Source organism: Thermobia domestica, chromosome 13 (genome assembly GCF_964235325.1).
Source record: "Thermobia domestica chromosome 13, izTheDome1.hap1.1, whole genome shotgun sequence".
NCBI classification, from domain to species: domain Eukaryota; kingdom Metazoa; phylum Arthropoda; class Insecta; order Zygentoma; family Lepismatidae; genus Thermobia; species Thermobia domestica.
Genome location: NC_137466.1, coordinates 200,612,373 through 200,630,848, shown reverse-complemented (window position 1 = coordinate 200,630,848; position 18,476 = coordinate 200,612,373). Strand labels below are relative to the sequence as shown.

General features: G+C 36.1%; 1 protein-coding gene across 1 annotated transcript in view; it reads left to right on the top strand.

Annotated features, from left to right (window-relative positions):
* The window catches only part of LOC145668951 (calcitonin gene-related peptide type 1 receptor-like), a 201,309-nt gene that overhangs the window by 140,320 nt on the left and 42,513 nt on the right, over positions 1–18,476 (top strand). The window contains exon 5 of the mRNA XM_081737242.1: positions 582–673. Within this exon, the coding sequence (XP_081593368.1) occupies positions 582–673 (92 nt within the window). The remainder of the gene's footprint in view (positions 1–581; positions 674–18,476) is intronic.

Genomic DNA, 18,476 nt, shown 5'->3' with positions numbered 1-18,476 from the left:
TAAGTTTGTGTGTTTCAGACACAATTTTATACAGTATACTTATACAAAGTTTGTAGACTTCAAATAGTTTATGCACATTCGATAGAATTTATAGATACTTCAGATAAAGTTTATATATATATATATATATATATATATATATATATATATATATATATATATATATATATATATATATATATATATATATATATATATTTCAGATACTTTAGGCATAGTTTTGTATATTTCTGACAATAAGAGTTTATACTTTTCAAACATAGTTTATTTGAGCGGCTCGGGCGAACGTAATGATAAGAACCACTTTCGGTAAAATTACGTTATTAGGTGGAATGGGTTGTGATTGAACTACAGAAGAGTATGTATCGTAGTTTAATTTCTCGAAATATGCCTGCAGATGGCAGGGAAAGCTTGTTTGGTAAGTATCATTGCATTGAATTGCATGGAAATGTTGAACGTTTCTATCCCAGTTTTCCCCGAAAGTTAGAATATGTTCGCCCGAACCACTCATTTATTTCAGATAGAAATTGTTCATGTACTTCAAGTGCAGTTTAAAAGAACATTATTTAATTTCTTTTCAGTTGCGGAAAGCAGTAAACACAGTATACGTAATCGGTTATTCGATCTCCTTCGTAGCACTGGTCGTATCACTCTTCATATTTTTCTACTTCAGGTAAGGTTAATGTTAGGAAATTGAAAGGCCAAAAGGCGAGTTCGGAAAATTGATTTTTTAAATATGTAATTGATCTATAACTATATACCTTGGCTGTTTTTCGACGTAGTGACCATGAACCTTCAAATATTTCTGGTAGCGTGGCACAAACTTCCGTCTACCAATAGCGTATGTGTGTTAAAAAAAAAAAATGCTGCCTGAGAGTGCAGCTAGTTCAGAACTGTTGTCTTGCGCACTATAGTGTGTTGAAACACCTCAATGAAAGCCACTTTTTCAGGTGAAAAAAGAAAGAAATGACTGGGGCAAGTTCGGGAATATAAGGGGGATGATTGAATAATTTCCATCGAAATCTTTGAATTGTTTCAACAGTACGAGCAGGTGTGTGTGTCCGGGCGTTGTCATGGATTAGAAGAATTCCAGAGCGTAGCGTTCCTCTTCGCCGGTTTTAAATGACACGTCGCAGTTTATTCGGTGTTTGGCATTACATATTTACTGTAATTGTTCGTCTTGGTTCTAAAAATTCCAGAAGAATTGCAGCCTTTCGGTCCCAAAACACGATTGTCATTTTTTTCTTTTTGAACTGATGGTGTTTGTTTCAAGTACTTCACTTTAGAAGAGCCAGAGTGCCGCCAGAGATTGCATTGACTCCTACTTCGACTCCCCAATGGCGTATGGTATCCAGATTTCATTCTCCATCACTATGTGAGAAAAAAGGTCATCAACATCCTTCCCCCAGCGGGCCAAAAAAAATCACCTGCACCGTCATTCTTTGCTTATTATGAGCGTCTGTCAGGATTTTGGGCACTCACCTTGCATACAGTTTGTGATAACAGCTTGTCAGTCACATTTCGATGCACTGTCTTCGCAGACACTTCCAGGACCCTTTGGTGAGTCAGTTATTGTGGGAACTGGCGATTGGATATCACTTTCGCGTTAATACGTTCCACTGGATCGTCCGTCTGAACACTAGGACTTCCACTAACCTTATCGTCATGAACATTTGAACGCCCTTCCCGGAGCTCTCTACACCATCCATGCCTGATCCTTCAAGCATTACTGTCGGTCCGTAAAATGTACACAATTTCCGATGGATGTCAGCTGCATTCTGTCATTTGGCGTTCAGAAATCGTACGACAGATCTCACTTCACATTTGGCTTGATTTTGTATTGACAGCCATTTCACCTCACTGCTACTCGCCGTACGCAACCATAGATCAACATACCCTAACGGCGCAACTGCACTTGGATTATTATGTCTCTGTTACAAGCACAGAATACAAAGGGAGGCTCAACTTCGTCAGCGTTGCCAATTCTGCGTAAAATATTATCAGACCATTTTTTTTTTCATGCGCCTCGTGTAGTTTTGTTGGAAGTACGTATATTGGCCTCTTTTAAAATTGTAATTCTGATTAACCAAAAATTCAAAATTTCCGAATTTATACTTTGGCCTTTTAACTCCTGATATGCATTTTAACATTGGCATCATTATGCCAAATAATAGATCTAATAATAAAAAAACATTATAGAGATCAGATTATTAATCAAATGCGTAGTAGAGTTGTAGCGTATTGATAAGAGTATATAATATGACACTTCGATCAGAAATGTGTTACATATGTGTTTGCGTTATTTGAACAAATGGGTTTTCTTGGTAGTAAAAAATACGCCCACTTTCCGGAATGTAGAAATTGATTAGTACATAGACAGAGTTTGTTGAGCAGAATGTAAAGCATTATTTCTGTAACCTAAGACCAAAAGATTATAACTAGGAAATCAATAAATTTGACATCCAATATGTCGAGTGGCGAAGCGTAATCCCACAAGTAGGGTAGGCCCGATAAACTAATATTTCCATTTACCTCCACTACAAGTGTTTTGAAGTGCAGTTCATATTTTCTTCTGTCTGGGATTTGCAGGGGGATGAAGGGAATTTCCTCCACAATATATTTGAAAATGGAGAGAGAGGAAAAGAAAGTACATTGTTATTGTTAACTGTCAAATTTCTTGGATGAGCGTTTTTTATTTGCATCCTCCACTTTAAAGTGCATTCAATTAATGCATCATGTGATAATGACTTCACTAGAAATGTTATGCTCAAAATGAACTTCATTTGAATCAACACAAGATATTTAATATTGTATTATATGCAGTGACGTATTTAAGGGGCTGGCTTCAGGGCTTAAGCATCCACAGAAATGTTATCGCAATTTTTTATTGTTTTATATATATTGCAGAATTTTCACATTTCCAGGAATAAAGTTCGCAAAGCTCCTCGAAACAAAATCGTAAATACCTCATTGATTCTATGAAATGGAAAACTCAACTAAAACTAAACACAAATATTATTATTTTATCATGTATGGTAGCGTTTGGTAAATTTATACATATGTTTAATGTGCCAAACTTATATTTTACAAGCTATTATGGACCAGGCCCCATGTGGGAAAAAAAGCTACTCTGAATAACTCCTGAGAGTATGTATCCTCGTCGCCATAAGTGCCTTTACATCGCAGTGACGGGTATGTGACCGCGCAGTACTCCAAGGAAGGGATGGTTGTATAAGAATTTGTGATTAATTTTGAAGAGTTTTTATTTTGACTAGGGAATTAACATAGGTGAAGGGAGTAAAGACACAGATTTGAAGCATCAGTTCACTGTTATTGAAGCATCAGTGCACGAAAAGATTCGTATTCTCAGTTTTTCTATTTATTGTTTTATATGTTAAGTTAAACACCACAATATGTATCACTGATATCGCAGATCGTATTATTTTTTTAAAATCGTGTTTGTAACCTATTGTCAAAACATTCATCTCCAGACATGATGTAGAGAGAAGAGAAAGAGATACGACATCTGTAATATATGTATATGTGATTCACTAAGTAACTGTAGAAATTAATTAAACGACACATAAGAGAGCGAAAAGGAGCTCTAGAAGTCGGAACTTTTTAGAAACGTCCTAGATAGGTGAAAATATATTTAAAAATTGCGAAAGGAATCATGTAAATTACCTCTCTTTTCTTATATTCTAGTATACTTTTTCTTTCACATCCAAACATCTCTATTCTGAATTACGAGATAAAGGCGAAGAGAGAAACATTTCCATTTCAAGAATTATATCAGGAAAAAAATCTTTTGACTTAGACTAGATTCGAACTCGCAACCCTTGAATTCATGGCTCAGCGCTCTACCGATTGAGCTAACAACTACTGTCGGAAAAGTCAGATTTCTACAACTACCGGTTGCTGAATGGTGTGTATTAACCAAGTTTGCCGAGATAATTGCTTCATATAGGTATAATAATAATAATAATAATAATAAAGCAGAAGAAGAACAGAATCTAAAAAGTCCCATATGTTAAAAGTTTGACGTGCAGAGTAAGTCCTAATATGAGATTTTATTGATTATATATAATAAATGTAAGCGTGGTTTATTCGTGCGTGCTACTCAAACTGCGCAACTCACTACCTAGTCCCATAAGGTTGTACGCGTATGGTACACTCATGTCCGAAATTATTGTCGCATGTCTATAAATATGTTGTTGTAGGAATATAATTTGATAACGAATTCGCTCGGTATTTCTTAAAATGTTAGTATGTGTATAATTGGCAAAGACATGTATGTGGCAAATTTCATCTCAAAAGATCAGTAAATAAGAACAATAAAACGAAATTAAAACTTTCTTACCCATTTAGCAACATTTTGATTTACTCATTTTAATTTTAGTATTTATAATTCTTTTCCTATGATATATACCACAAATATGTATTTCTCGACTATAAACATAGTATCAGTAGTAAAAGTATAATGCAAAATCATTATCAAATTGTATTTTTACAAGAAAATAGTTATATATATGCGACAATCATTTTGGACATGAGTGTACAGTAGCCTTGCGTCCTCCAACCGTGAAGAATGTTTCTGTTTGAACCTATGCGTGTCCTAAGAGGAAGGAGGAGATTGAAAGAAAGAAAAGTGGTTTAGAAATTATGCAAACGTAGAATATGTCACGAGGTGAGGTGATATAGAATTCAGCGTGTCTTTCAGCTACTACTCTATACAAGACGTGCAGGGGCGTCATTTCAGACTTCGCTTGAGGGGGGCAAGAGCACCACTGACGTAAGACTTTCACATTTTGTACTAATACATTAGTAGGCAATCGATTAAAGTATATGTAAACCTCAAACTTTTGGGGGGGGCAATTGCCCCCTCCTGTCCTCCCTAAATGACGCCCCTGAAGACGTGCATCTACGACTTAACGTGGAACCCGAACCACACGACTCCTGACTGGATTCGAAACCCGTATCACCTCTAGTTCTATCATGGGAGACACAGGAACATGTAAAAATAATCGAAAATTTCTTCTATCTTTCTGATAAAGAAAACAAAGTTGATACCAGATATAAATAACGAAAAAACATATGAATTTAAATGTAAAATTTGAGTCCAAAATACCCACTTATAAACAACTGCTGAATTTCAGAAAATAAAGACATGTAAATTGAAGTTATGTGATTAACTTGGAGCTTCAAAAACCAACACCCAGAAACCGCCGTGTAAAGTCTAACTGATGCAAATTTTGTTATTGCATAACTTGCTTTCGGGGAGTCCGCCCCCAGACGCTTGCATTTGCTCTTTCTCCGACCTCTTACTTCTCATATCCCTAAGACCTCTGATCTTAAGTTGTTTCGAGATATGGCTATCTTATTGTAACAATTTCAACTCGCAACTTTGACTTCCTGCTGTTTTTCTTCTAACCGTAATATATATATATATATATATATATATATATATATATATATATATATATATATATATATATATATATATATATATATATATATATATATATATAACACGCTGAAATACATCTTTAATCAAGATGTTTCTACTCTTAAGGGATTTTGGAATATGGCCATTCTATTTTACCAATTACAATTTAAACCTTTTTTTTCTAAGGAAAAGTGAAAAAACGCATAAACATGTCTTTAATTGTTTTACTTGCAAAACCTAAACACCAATTTTCATTCTCGGCGGGAGCTCATGTATTTCGAATTCCACGTTAATCAGTAGGTTAACGTTTCATATAGCTTCGCTACTGAATGGGACGTTAAACTCAAAATCAACTCAACCAATTTTCACGTCAATAACCTTAACGATTTTCGAGTTATGACCATCCAATTATAACAATTGTAACTTTACCCTATTTTCTTCCTTTCTAGGGCAAATATCATAAAAACGCTTACATACATATCTAATTATTTTAAATGAGAAGTCCATATACCAAATTTCATGTCGTTAACACTCAAAGATTCCAAGGTATGGGCATTTTAAGATAATTGCCACTCCTCTTTCTCCCTTTTCCCTTCAAATTTCCAAATATTCTTCTTTTAGTGGGACCTTACATTACAAATCATATGCCCTTTCTAAACTTCAAGTTTCTAGCTTAAGCGGTTTGGCCTAGCGTTGATCAATCAGCCAGCCAGAACTTGTTATTTTATATAGAAAGATACATAATAAGCAAATTAATGACAAAAATATTACTACAAAAGCAATATAGCAAAGAACTCATATACTGTGTTAAAATATGTAGATATTCATTCATTTGGTAAAATTCATAAAACTAAGGGCACAAGCTTAGCGTACGCGCGTTTGGCGTGGGAGACCCAGGTTCGATTCCCGGTGGGAGCTCATGTGATTCTGATTCCACGTTAACCAGTAGGTCTACATATCATATAGCCTCGCTGCTGAACGGGATGTTAAACTCAAAATCAGCTCAGCTCTGCTAAGGGCATAAGCAGCGTGGACCTACGGCTTTTTGGGTCCAACCACAGATGACAAAATTACACCCGTATTGCTTTACAATTGCTGTAAATCTCCCTGCTTTGGAAATGAACGGAACTTGACATTCGCTTCACCAACTTTTCTATTTCGTGTGTTTATTTTAAAGCCGTACACAGCGCATGAGGGCATTGCTAAAGTTTTCAAAGTCAATGTAAGAAATACAGATGAGTTCTATTTACACAATGTGTAGAGTAGAAAATATTCAATAATATTCCACATAGAAAATATCATACACAACAGTGTGTAAGAAATCCATCAAATGTTTAAAAATCAAAGAAAACGTACTTCAACACAAATGCATTTAAAACCTAACTCTGAGAGCGCAATAATGTTATCTTGTTCGAAGGGTCAGTGATTTTGTGTCGAACAGGCTGAGCGTGGGCTTACCCTGCCTTATGTTTCGCAACATTGCTCTTGGTCAAGTGGTTTATTGCTTGTGCCTTTAGGTATTTGCCCTAAAGCTATACAGCGAGTTGTCTGCTTTCTTCCTTCCCTGCCCCTAGCTGGCGAAAATATTATTTACTTTTCATGCATTAGGATAAAGGGCAAGACACATTGCGACCTTGGAAGGAACTAACATGTAAAATGATCGAAAACGACAACCGATGTTCATATAGAGTTCATAGTTTCGAGGTCGCTGAGATGGTTAGGCGTAAAGCTATCAGCTATTTTCTGTTCGTGATTTCTTCATATAACCAAGTTAACGAATCAGTGATAGAACGTTCACCTCTGGTGCTTGGGGTCACGGGTTCGATCCCAGTCCCCGCCAAGTGAACTTTGTAGTGGATAAACACCGTGTGCATGGGTTTTCTCGGAGTTCTTCCGTTTCCTCCCACTTTCTTCATTCCACCATTTCATTCATTATTCATCATCACCGTCTCCTTTAGCCTAACCGGCATAACCGCGGGACGTAAAACTCAAAGATTTCATTTCATTTCATTTTCAAGTTAACGAACCTTGACTTACCTGCGTACAGTGGTTGGTTAGTGTGTCCTCGATGGCTATTTTTACTTTTTCCATGATCATCCCATACCATACAGTATTTTTTATGTTTTGAAAAAGCTTGATTCCATCAATTCGTTAAACAACAATGTTTCTTTTTTCTTCTAATCATGTTTCTTAGTATTATCCTCTTCATTCTAACTAATTTAAATATTTTCAATAATTCAGAATTTAGACTAAAAAATGTTACAATGATCAAGAATTGTATAAGAAGAGGACTCTTCATTTCTAATCATTGTCATAACCGGAAGGGAAAACTTTTTAAAAAATGAAATAACTTAGCAAACGTAGAAAATCGACGGAAATAATAAACATCAACTATTAGTTGACTCTTAGAAGTATAGTATATAGTTCTCAACCCAAGTAGAAGATGCACTCTTTGCTTCATGAAAATAATAAACATTTTTCAAAAATAATTACAGAAAAGTAATTTCATGACATTTACTGAGCGAACATAGGTTACTGGTTAGCGTTGACCTTTGTAATTGGAAGTCTCCAGGTTCAAATTTCGATACGAGGCATCCTGACTAGTGATTTTGCAGTACCACTGGGCGAATACCGGGATACTTTTAATACATAAGCTTTGGCAAATTTTCTTGAAAACTTTGTTCTTATGTTGTTAATGTTTCAGTGTGAAATGGCATTTTGCTGCATGGAAAATATTTTTAGTAAACAAAATATAGTAGATGAATGGTTAGTATAAGGGTCTCCTACTTGTTTTCTTTAGGTTCAAATCCCGACTGTTCTTATTGATTTTTTCTTTTAGTTACGCTCATATTTTGCGCTCCAGAAGTTCAATTTTGAATTAAATGTAGTCGCAGCTAGTTTAAACTGAAATTATTTTCAAAACTTTTTGCTATTATATGTTTTTGTTTTACTTGCGATGTTTCAACTTTGATATTAGATCTTAGACCTTAATGTAACTCATTTTCCTACGTCATATTATGATGAATGTTTTCACAATTCCATTGTTACTGCAGGGCCGGATTTTGAATCCTGCGAACTACGCGTTCGCAGGAGGTGCCAGGTGAACAGGGCACCAAATTAGAAAAATGAATTTTGTTTTAAATGTAAATATTCATTTTAAAAATATTATGATGAAAAAGTTTCCTCATATAGCTTCGAATAAATATTGTACAGACTGAGATACAGATAAAATACATCAAAAGGACAATAAAGTTGAATCTTCGCTTGGTTGGCTGTAAAACACCCCTTTACAAATGAAATGGACTCGCACATCAATTTCTTGCTGTACTGTACTGTGGAGTTACAACCACAGTTATTTGCTCAATTATCAGTTCTTTACTGAAAGAATGTGGGGATAGCACTTTGCATGGCAAGAGAGAAAGTACGTGGGGATCTGAGCAGTACAGCGCTGAAGTAATTAATTGGTGATGAATGAAATGAATTGCATGTTTTCTAATAGAAGAAATCACAGAGACACAAAGGTTAGGAAAGGAAAGGGTTTTACTGTACCTCAGCCATTTCGATATGATGAGCCTCTTCAAATATCGGGTGAAGCCTTATCCTCCAATTCGTTGAGTGTTTCCGTCTGGTATCGATCCCGGACCTCACGTTCGAGAGTGAAGAACCTCTCGACCTCAGGGCAACAGCTCCCAGATGTCCTAGCCTCTTCAGAATGACACCTCTGTCATGCAATGGTTGGTGAGGGCCCAGGCGTGCCGACCGTCTTTCAATTGCTCCTACGACGACTCCTCTGAATAGGGGTCCAAAGTGTGTTTCTGGCGGCTTCTGTCACACTTCTCACCTCGAGGGTCCCATGTCCCCTGGTTTTGTTCTACTTCTTTGCTTTCGCTTCTTCCTGGTGCTCCGCACGTGGATGACTAGCTCATCACAATTATCTTGGTCAATAGGGAAGTTTGTTAATTGCTGAAACGGCGTGGCTGAGCTTGTTTTGATGAAGTTACGGAAACTAGGAAGAGAATGGTAAGCATGAATTTGTATTGGGATGAGGTGACAACATAGGGAAGTCTCTTCTTTATTACTTAATTATTACAATTTCTTGTTTAAAGAACAATAACAACATACAGGGAGAATTCAAAATAGGCGCTAAACCTGATATCCTCTAGAAATTGATGTCAATGCCACACTCACAAGAGATGCTAGTTTGAGGAAAATTTCCATGGCACAGGATAGATCTTTTAAAGAGGGAAAAGGGATATTTTACGAATATGAGATTAAATCAATGTAAATTTAGCTTTCCAATAGATGTTGTATTAAGCACTATGACCGTAGAGCTAAAGACTTTCTTTCCACAATCCCACCATATGCACAAAATACAAATATAACAGACTCTTCATTCCTTTCTCAACAGTTAAGGGTTGAGAAAGATCACCGTAAATGAAATGCACATTATCAAAGTTGAAGCAAGCATGGGCACCCAAAAGGGGACGAAAGGGCCAGGTCCCACCTGGCTTACGACAAGTATAATGTATATGTATAATTTCTTAAGATTTTCTTAATACAAATAAAAATACCAAACGTAATATAGTAACGAGGGAGATGACCACCCTAAAAACATTCTTCGGGCCCCCATGCAAGCAAGTAGGCTTTCTTGTCCATTCGTCCAGGGAGTGGAGCGAATACTAAGAAAAGACGGGCGGTACAAATGGGTTCTTTAAAAATCATTTCTGAGGGAAATTTTAACTTAAGTTCCTAATGACTCACAATCGCTGTCCAGTGCTTAATGCTCACTTTGTTAATATCTATTAGTCATTTGTCATTCGTCAACATTTTCATTTCTATCCTAAGTCATTTCGTTTTTGTTTATATTTTTAATTTATAATGATGTGTGCTTTCACTTTTTAATAGTACTTTGTTTTTCATGTAATAATAATGACCAACGATATAAAACCAAGTGAGCATTTTATCGGAAAAGAAAGCTACAAAACGTGAAAGAAGATAAGAGGCAACTGAAGGCTCTAAAAAAGTTTCTTTCGAGTGCTGGACAAAATTAGACAAATATTGAGGTGGGGAGTTGTCAATATCAGTCAATGTTAACGAAGCATTTGCAGGTCGACATTCTTTTGAAGCTGACAAATTTATTTTAACCTGATTGCAGTAATTTAATTGTTGAATTAAAATGGAACGATACGGTCATTTCGGTTACGGGTCTGAATTAAATTTCATGTATTTCAAAATTTGTTTGAATACAATTAGTTTTCACGTGGCATATAAGTATAGAACTTAAAATGATATAATCGAAAGCGACGAAAGGTCATTTGGATGACAAGTATTTTTTCAGTACTCTCACTTTCAATCACAGCAGCGTATACAGATGCTCGTTCGTTTTATTATGACAGATAACAATAATTATTAATCCATTCTCTGCTAATAAATTTAGATGGAGCGATATTTTAAATTAGTAATAATTCTAATGCAAAGTAGAGTTTTGATTATTAGTTACTTGTGTTCAGGGATGTAACGACATAGGTGCTACGGATGCGCAAGGGGCCAGGTCGAGACAGAATTTTCCAGACAAATTCGAGTCGAGACACGGCTCTTCCAATAGAGAAATATACATTTTTCGAGTCGAGCCATCACTTTTACAGCACATTTTCGAGACGAGACAGCCACAAATCTTGTATCGTGCGCATCCCTAATAGGTGCAGTTTTCTATTCAGAAAACATCTTCCGGGGGGCACACTTAGTAGGGCCACTGCTGGTACTCTTTTATTTATTATTATATTATAGACGTATTATTTTGATCTCCTCCCGGGGGGAGTGGCCCCCTAAAATATGTGTGGACGAAACACTGAACAGGCAGTCTGAGAGTCTGGATCCCCCAATTAGCATAATTTCAGGGGGCAAATACACAAAATTATTTGCATCTTGTAGGCTATTCCGAAAAAATCTTCGGACCTCAATGGGTGCATCATTACTTGTGTTTACATTGTGTTACTGCCTGATTTCGAACGTCTATGTTCGAAAGAAACATGAAAGAATTGAATTGTTCTATAGGTATAAGGGGCCCTGAAAAGAATTTTTGCGGAGAAACATGATTTTAAAGTTCTGCCACTGATCGGGGACAAATTACATATAAATTAAGACACACTTTTGTCATTTGTTGTTTATTGAACTAGTTTAACTAAAATTAATAAAGAATTATTTGAAATCAAGTATATCTCAAGAACGATTAAATGGACTAGCTTTGATGGCCATTGAAGATGACATTCTGAATGAAATTGATATGGATGCAATAATAAGAGATTTTGCCAAATTGAAAGCCAGAAAAGTGTCTTTATAACATGAACTTTACAGTAACAAAGAAAACGAGAAATTAAGCTAATTACCATATTTGTATCACTAGAAAACACTATTTAAATATGCTTTTAATGAAGTGTAAGAGCTTATCTCTTTGTCAAAATCAAACCTGTGATAATGTTAGACTTGAAGCTCATTAGTTTTATTCTATTTCGACTTTTATGTTTCAACTGTATTTGTCAAAATACATCTTAGGTATACATTTTAGTTGTTTCCTGTGCTTATTTAATAATAATAATAATAATAATAATAATAATAATAATAAAAGATATAAATTATTAAAACTGGAACTTTGGTCATGATTCATCCACAGTTAATTAGGTTTAATTTTGCCATTTTCCTTTAATACTCACTGGAAGACTGAATTATTATATATTGAAGAAATTTGTAATTGTAACAATTATCTGCAGAATTTTTGTCCATTACAGCATTCAATTCTTTTATTATCATATAGGCGGGGCGCCTAAATATTATTTGCTTACAGTTACGAAATGTCTACAACCGCCCCTGTTACTGTTATCTATCTATCTATATATATATACATACACACACACACACACACATATATATATATATATATATATATATATATATATATATATATATATATATATATATATATATATATATATAGAGAGAGAGAGAGAGAGAGAGAGAGAGAGAGACAAAGTTTTGACTCAGAAAAAGTACTGTTGAACGTACGATGCTACATGGGCTTCTGGAGGGTGCACAATTTACCCCTAAAAATGCTTTCGATCACTGAAATAAATTCCTGCCTACGCCCCTGTAAAGCAGTAAGAATGTTAGGGACTGATCAGGGGGTAATGCCTCCCTGGAGCAACGACAGTTCCCCAGAAATCATACCTCTGATAGGTCCGGATGTGACACCAGTATTTGTGTGTTACCACTCTTCCCTCTCAGTGTACTGAAACTTAAGTCAAAGAAACTGTTCTGAAATCTTCACCGATTCTCTCCTCTGAAACCACATGCGAATGGGGCCGACCTTGGTCATATACCACATCTGGAATATTACTATTTATGTCAGAGATACCGAAAAATATATATTCGACACAAATATAGGATGTTTCGATTTTATTTTATTTATTTTTTGCCTGTCACCCTCCCACTCTGACCTCCATGCCTACCAAGGCTTAACTTTTACCTAAGCAACATCGACAGCGTCACTATTCATCTTCGACCACGAAAACTATGATTTCGATACTAATATTGTTCATATTTGACTACATTTACATGTCCCTTTCCCCTTATTACGAATGACTTCAGTGTCTCGCCTCACTGGAGCAATTGCAACAAACTTAAGTATAACTATAAAACACCACCTGTAAAATAAATGTGCGGGTGATCTTTTTCGGAGAGGAATTCATTAGCTGCTTTTCCAATGTGGTGGCTTTATTCGCTTCCCATGCTAAAGATTGCGAAAGAGCTCAACTTTATTTTCACCACTGTGCTATGAATATAGATTTTAATGGCATTTACTTTACTGAATGCTCGCTTAGGTGTTGCTCCCGTCACAGGAAAAGTGAGATACTGTTATAAATGAGTAGGGATACAAACAAATACGGAAAACTATTAGCAATGACACCACTCGAAATGAGTTTTTGCAATATAATGAGGCAGTATCTTATTCGAATGTGAAGGAAATCATTGCGTAAATTGTCCCTTCCCCTCCTTAGAAGTCTAAGCTACAATACGTATCTAATAATTTTGAATTAGAAATATATGCATTGAGTTTCATATCCTTAACTTTAAAGTGTCCTGAGTTAAGTAAATGAATAAACTTCCTGCTAACGAAAGAGTAAAGCTTTGGGCTTTAACAGTATCGGGAGTGTAATTATGCATTTCAGTGATCCCGAAAGCTATTGAATAGACACTCATATATTTCAATTAGGAATTTTTAATTTTCACCCTTCCTATTAAACCTCCATGCAGATAATGCTAAAATTTGATGTGAACGATATAGAGGGTATCATACATAATTCATGCACTCAAAAGCTATAGATTTAACATTAATATCGTTCATTTTCGATTATTTTTACATGTTCCTGTGTCTCCCATGATAGAACTAGAGGTGATACGGGTTTCGATTCCCATCAGGAGTCGTGTGGTTCGGGTTCCACGTTAAGTCATAGATGCACGTCTTGTATAGAGTAGTAGCTGAAAGACACGCTGAACGCTATATCACCTCGCCTCGTGACATATTCTACGTTTGCATAATTTCTAAACCACTTTTCTTTCTTTCAATCTCCTCCTTCCTCTTAGGACACGCATAGGTTCAAACAGAAACATTCTTCACGGTTGGAGGACGCAAGGCTACTGTACCATACGCGTACAACCCTTATGGGACTAGGTAGTGAGTTGCGCAGTTTGAGTAGCACGCACGAATAAACCACGCTTACATTTATTATATATAATTAATAAAGTCTCATATTAGGACTTACTCTGCACGTCAAACTTTTAACATATGTGACTTTTTAGATTCTGTTCTTCTTCTACTTTATTATTATTATTATTATTATTATTATTATTATTATTATTATTATTATTATTATTATTATTATTATAGCTATATGAAGCAATTGTCGCGGCAAACTTGGTTAATACACACCATTCAGCAACCGGTAGTTGTAGAAATCTGACTTTTCCAACAGTAGTTGTTAGCTCAATCGGTAGAGCGCTGAGCCATGGATTCAAGGGTAGCGAGTTCGAATCTAGTCTAAGTCAAAAGATTTTTTTCCTGATATAATACTTGAAATGGAAATGTTTCTCTCTCCACCTTTATCTCGTAATTCTGAATAGAGATGTTTGGATGTGAAAGAAAAAGTATACTAGAATATAAAAAAAGAGAGGTAAATTACATGATACCTTTTGCAATTTTTAACTATATTTTCACCTATCTAGGACGTTTCTAAAAAGTTCCGACTTCTAGAGCTCCTTTTCGCTCTCTTATCTGTCCTTTAACTAATTTCTACAGTTACTTAGTGAATCACATATACATATATTACAGATGTCGTATCTCTTTCTCTTCTCTCTACATCATGTCTGGAGATGAATGTTTTGACAATAGGTTACAAACACGATTGTAAAAAATAATACGATCCGCGATATCAGTGATACATATTGTGGCGTTTAACTTAACATATAAAACAATAAATAGAAAAACTGAGAATACGAATCTTTTCGTGCACTGATGCTTCAATAACAGTGAACTGATGCTTCAAATCTGTGTCTTTACTCTCTTCACCTATGTTAATTCCCTAGTCAAAATAAAAACTCTTCAAAATTAATCACAAATTCTTATACAACCATCCCTTCCTTGGAGTACTGCGCGGTCACATACCCGTCACTGCGATGTAAAGGCACTTATGGCGACGAGGATACCTAAATTAAACAAGTTATCACTAATAGAAATATAAAATTCTACACAGAAATTTATTACTCTGTGTTAAGGAAATCATTTTATAACATATTAGCATTGAAAAATGTCTTCAACGCTAAAACTAAACTCCCAGAGGCGAGCCTTCGCACCTTCCCAAGAATGCGTGCAATCCCCAGCAATAATAGCTTCGCTCCTTGAGTAGCATAGAACGTAAGCCTGTTTAGCAAGCTGGTGAGGCTCAGACTGAAGGGTCTCCAAATGTATCCAACCTACTACTTTCTTTATCGAAAAAACCGAAATGTTGAAGTATTGACTTTATTTTATAAGAAATTAAAGATAACGAAAATATACCGTAGAAAACAGGGTAGGCCTGGCCTCAGAGCCTCATAGTACGCTTCGCTACTGAATATGTCAATTTGCAAGAATTTAGTTAAATTATTATCAATAAAAATATAATTCTTAAGCTAAATATGTAATCATTTGCCGTAGCCCTACATTAAAAAAATAAGCTTCCATTTTATTGTTAGAGCACATCAAATCAGAAATTGTTGTGAACAAAAGTAATAGTGTACAAAAGGATGATTTTCAGGTTTAACTCTCCCTAATTGAGGATGATTTTCTATAATAAGGTACTTATCGACCAAATCGACTTACGACCAGCCAGTCAGAACCGAAGTCGACAACTACCTGTATGTATCATGTTAATGAACACACATGGCTACTAAAGAATTCTTCCCTCATCCTATATGAACTCTGTTTTCGTAATTTCCCCGGCTTAAAGTATATTGCCTCTTTATTTAAATAACTCTCGATTTGACTTAGCAACATCAAGACAAGTATCTCTTGAGTAATCACCGGGAATCGAATAAGGACTACATACACTTAGCTACCCGACCACACGCGTTCATCATACGTCGTCTTGCTATTAAACGAAACGGTTGGCAAAAATTTCACGCTGTAAATCTAACGTTGAATAAACTCTTTTACTTACTAGTAACCACTGGCGCAAGTCACGCGTCGGATGAGGAGGATATGTCCCCTCAAATCTTGGAACTGGGGAGACTGTCCCCCCAATAATACCACTTAATGTGTTTTTGGAGGGAGGGAGATATATGATTATTAGTGTCCGATTGCCACAAAGGAAAGTGAGGTGAAATTGGTGTCCCCCGAAAATAAGCCTCAAATCTGCCTGTCTCCCAATGTTGAAGACAACTCTGCTCCCCTGATCCTCCACAGCATTGTTTTTCAACTTCTTAAATATTTTGAACATCGCTAAAAAAAAAAAAAAAAAAAAAAAAAAAAAAAAAAAAAAGATTATGGGAATGGTCTTAAACCCCCCCCCCAATTCCATGTTGAAGATAGATTTGCGCCACTGCTAGTAACAGCTGAGCTAACAAACTGAACACAAACTCGCAGCTGAAAACGGGAGTTTAAAACAAAAAAGTAAAACGATGCTAATAAAACAGATTGTAGTTTTGTTTCTTTCTCCTTTATCTTTAGATATCTGTGTCACTTTCTCAAGGACAAATAACCTCCTTCAGCAGACTCTATCAAGTTTAATCACAGCTGCGAAATCGAAAGTAATTAAAAGGTTAAAAAAAGAAAACGATAAGGTAAAAAAAAAAAAAAAAGACTAGATATCTGGATTACTTCTTCGCTGTATATAGGATCCGATTCAGAAATAGTTCACTGATCAACTGCTGAAAAAGGCTTGTTATTTATTTATTTCTTCTTCTGTTCTCATATCTCGTTGTCATAGCAACTGATACAAACTTACTGAGAAAAAGAATTTCTGTTAAAAAAAAAAAAAGCAACATATTCGTGAATCTGTGCGTTGCAGTTATCTCATGCTTTACTTACTTTACATACATCTTATCATTTACGGTTTTTAAAAAAAAATCTTTTTTTTTTTTTTTTTGTATTTTATTCTAATGTTTTTTCCATTTTCCGAGCTAGGGCTTTTGAGAGACTTGGGTTATCAAGTCGTGGAAGCAGTGTTTCTTCCAGACCTGTTTTTTGGGGGCACTGCCTCCCCCCCCCCGGAGCAGACCAAAATAATACGTTTATAATATATTAAATAGAAAAGTATCAGCAGTGCCCCCAGAATATTAAGTGTGCCCCCCGGAACATTATTTCTGAAAGCACCACTGCGCGGAACTGAAATACACAACTTCAAATACGTATACATCGACGGCCATAACGCTTTTGAGCGTCGCTCCAGAATTTAATACGAGGGAGGATCAGAAATTAGGGTCACAAGGTAGATATTTCTGGAGTTTCGTCTGTTGTAGAGGAATGAGTAATGTGCGGTAATTTTAATACATAGAGTTGGCAACTATGCAGAGTTTCAGCCTCCCGTCACCTAGGGCGCTAGTTGTAGGTAAACACAAATGGCGACACGTTTGGAAAACTGTCTCGCGAAGAAGTGTGCTCAGTTATTCGATTTCTGTGGACGAAACATGGAACCGCGGCTGAAATTCACAAGCAGCTGGTACAAGGTTACAGAGAGACTGTAATGTCTCGTCAGCATATCGCAGAATGGTATCGGAAGTTTGCGCTCCTGCATACAGCTCAAAATACCACCACGCTTGCAGTAGTTTCGCTGGGACATCATCAATCACCCTCCCTTCCAAGGATGTTACAAAATAGAGGATCTGCCCATACGTATCTTCATCATATGAACTCAATGAAGCCCCCCCCCCAAAAAAAAATGAGCATCGTATAAACCCACACGTCTAATTGGCTGCTCTCGCTTCCGCCATGATTGTTGCCTCGAAACATTGCGATCTTAGTGGCGCGGAGTGGGCAGAGTAGGTGTGGCGATGCTGTGACGTGTGGCTTCACGATTTTGTTGTGTGGGCAGATCCTCCATTTTATAACATCCTTGCTCCCTACAGCCCCAGATCTTGCTCCGAGCGACTTTCACCTGTTCTCGCACGTGAAGGAGTACCTAGGAGGCCGTTGCTTCGCTTCAACACACTTCGTGACAACGGGCTAAACACGCAAGGACAGGATTTTTACCAGGAAGAGGAATCTTCAAATTCATCCCACGATACGGCAAGTGCCTCAACCAATATGGAGATAATGTCTTAAAAAAAAAAAAAAAAAAAAAAAACTAATGTATGTACTATCTTTTGGCTGTATTGGTTGTATGAAATAATACATACACGTTTCACTGCAGGCTTTGTAACCTTACTTTCTGATCAACCCTCGTAAATATAAGCATTGTAGTTATAGTTGTCATATACAGGATATATATATATATATATATATATA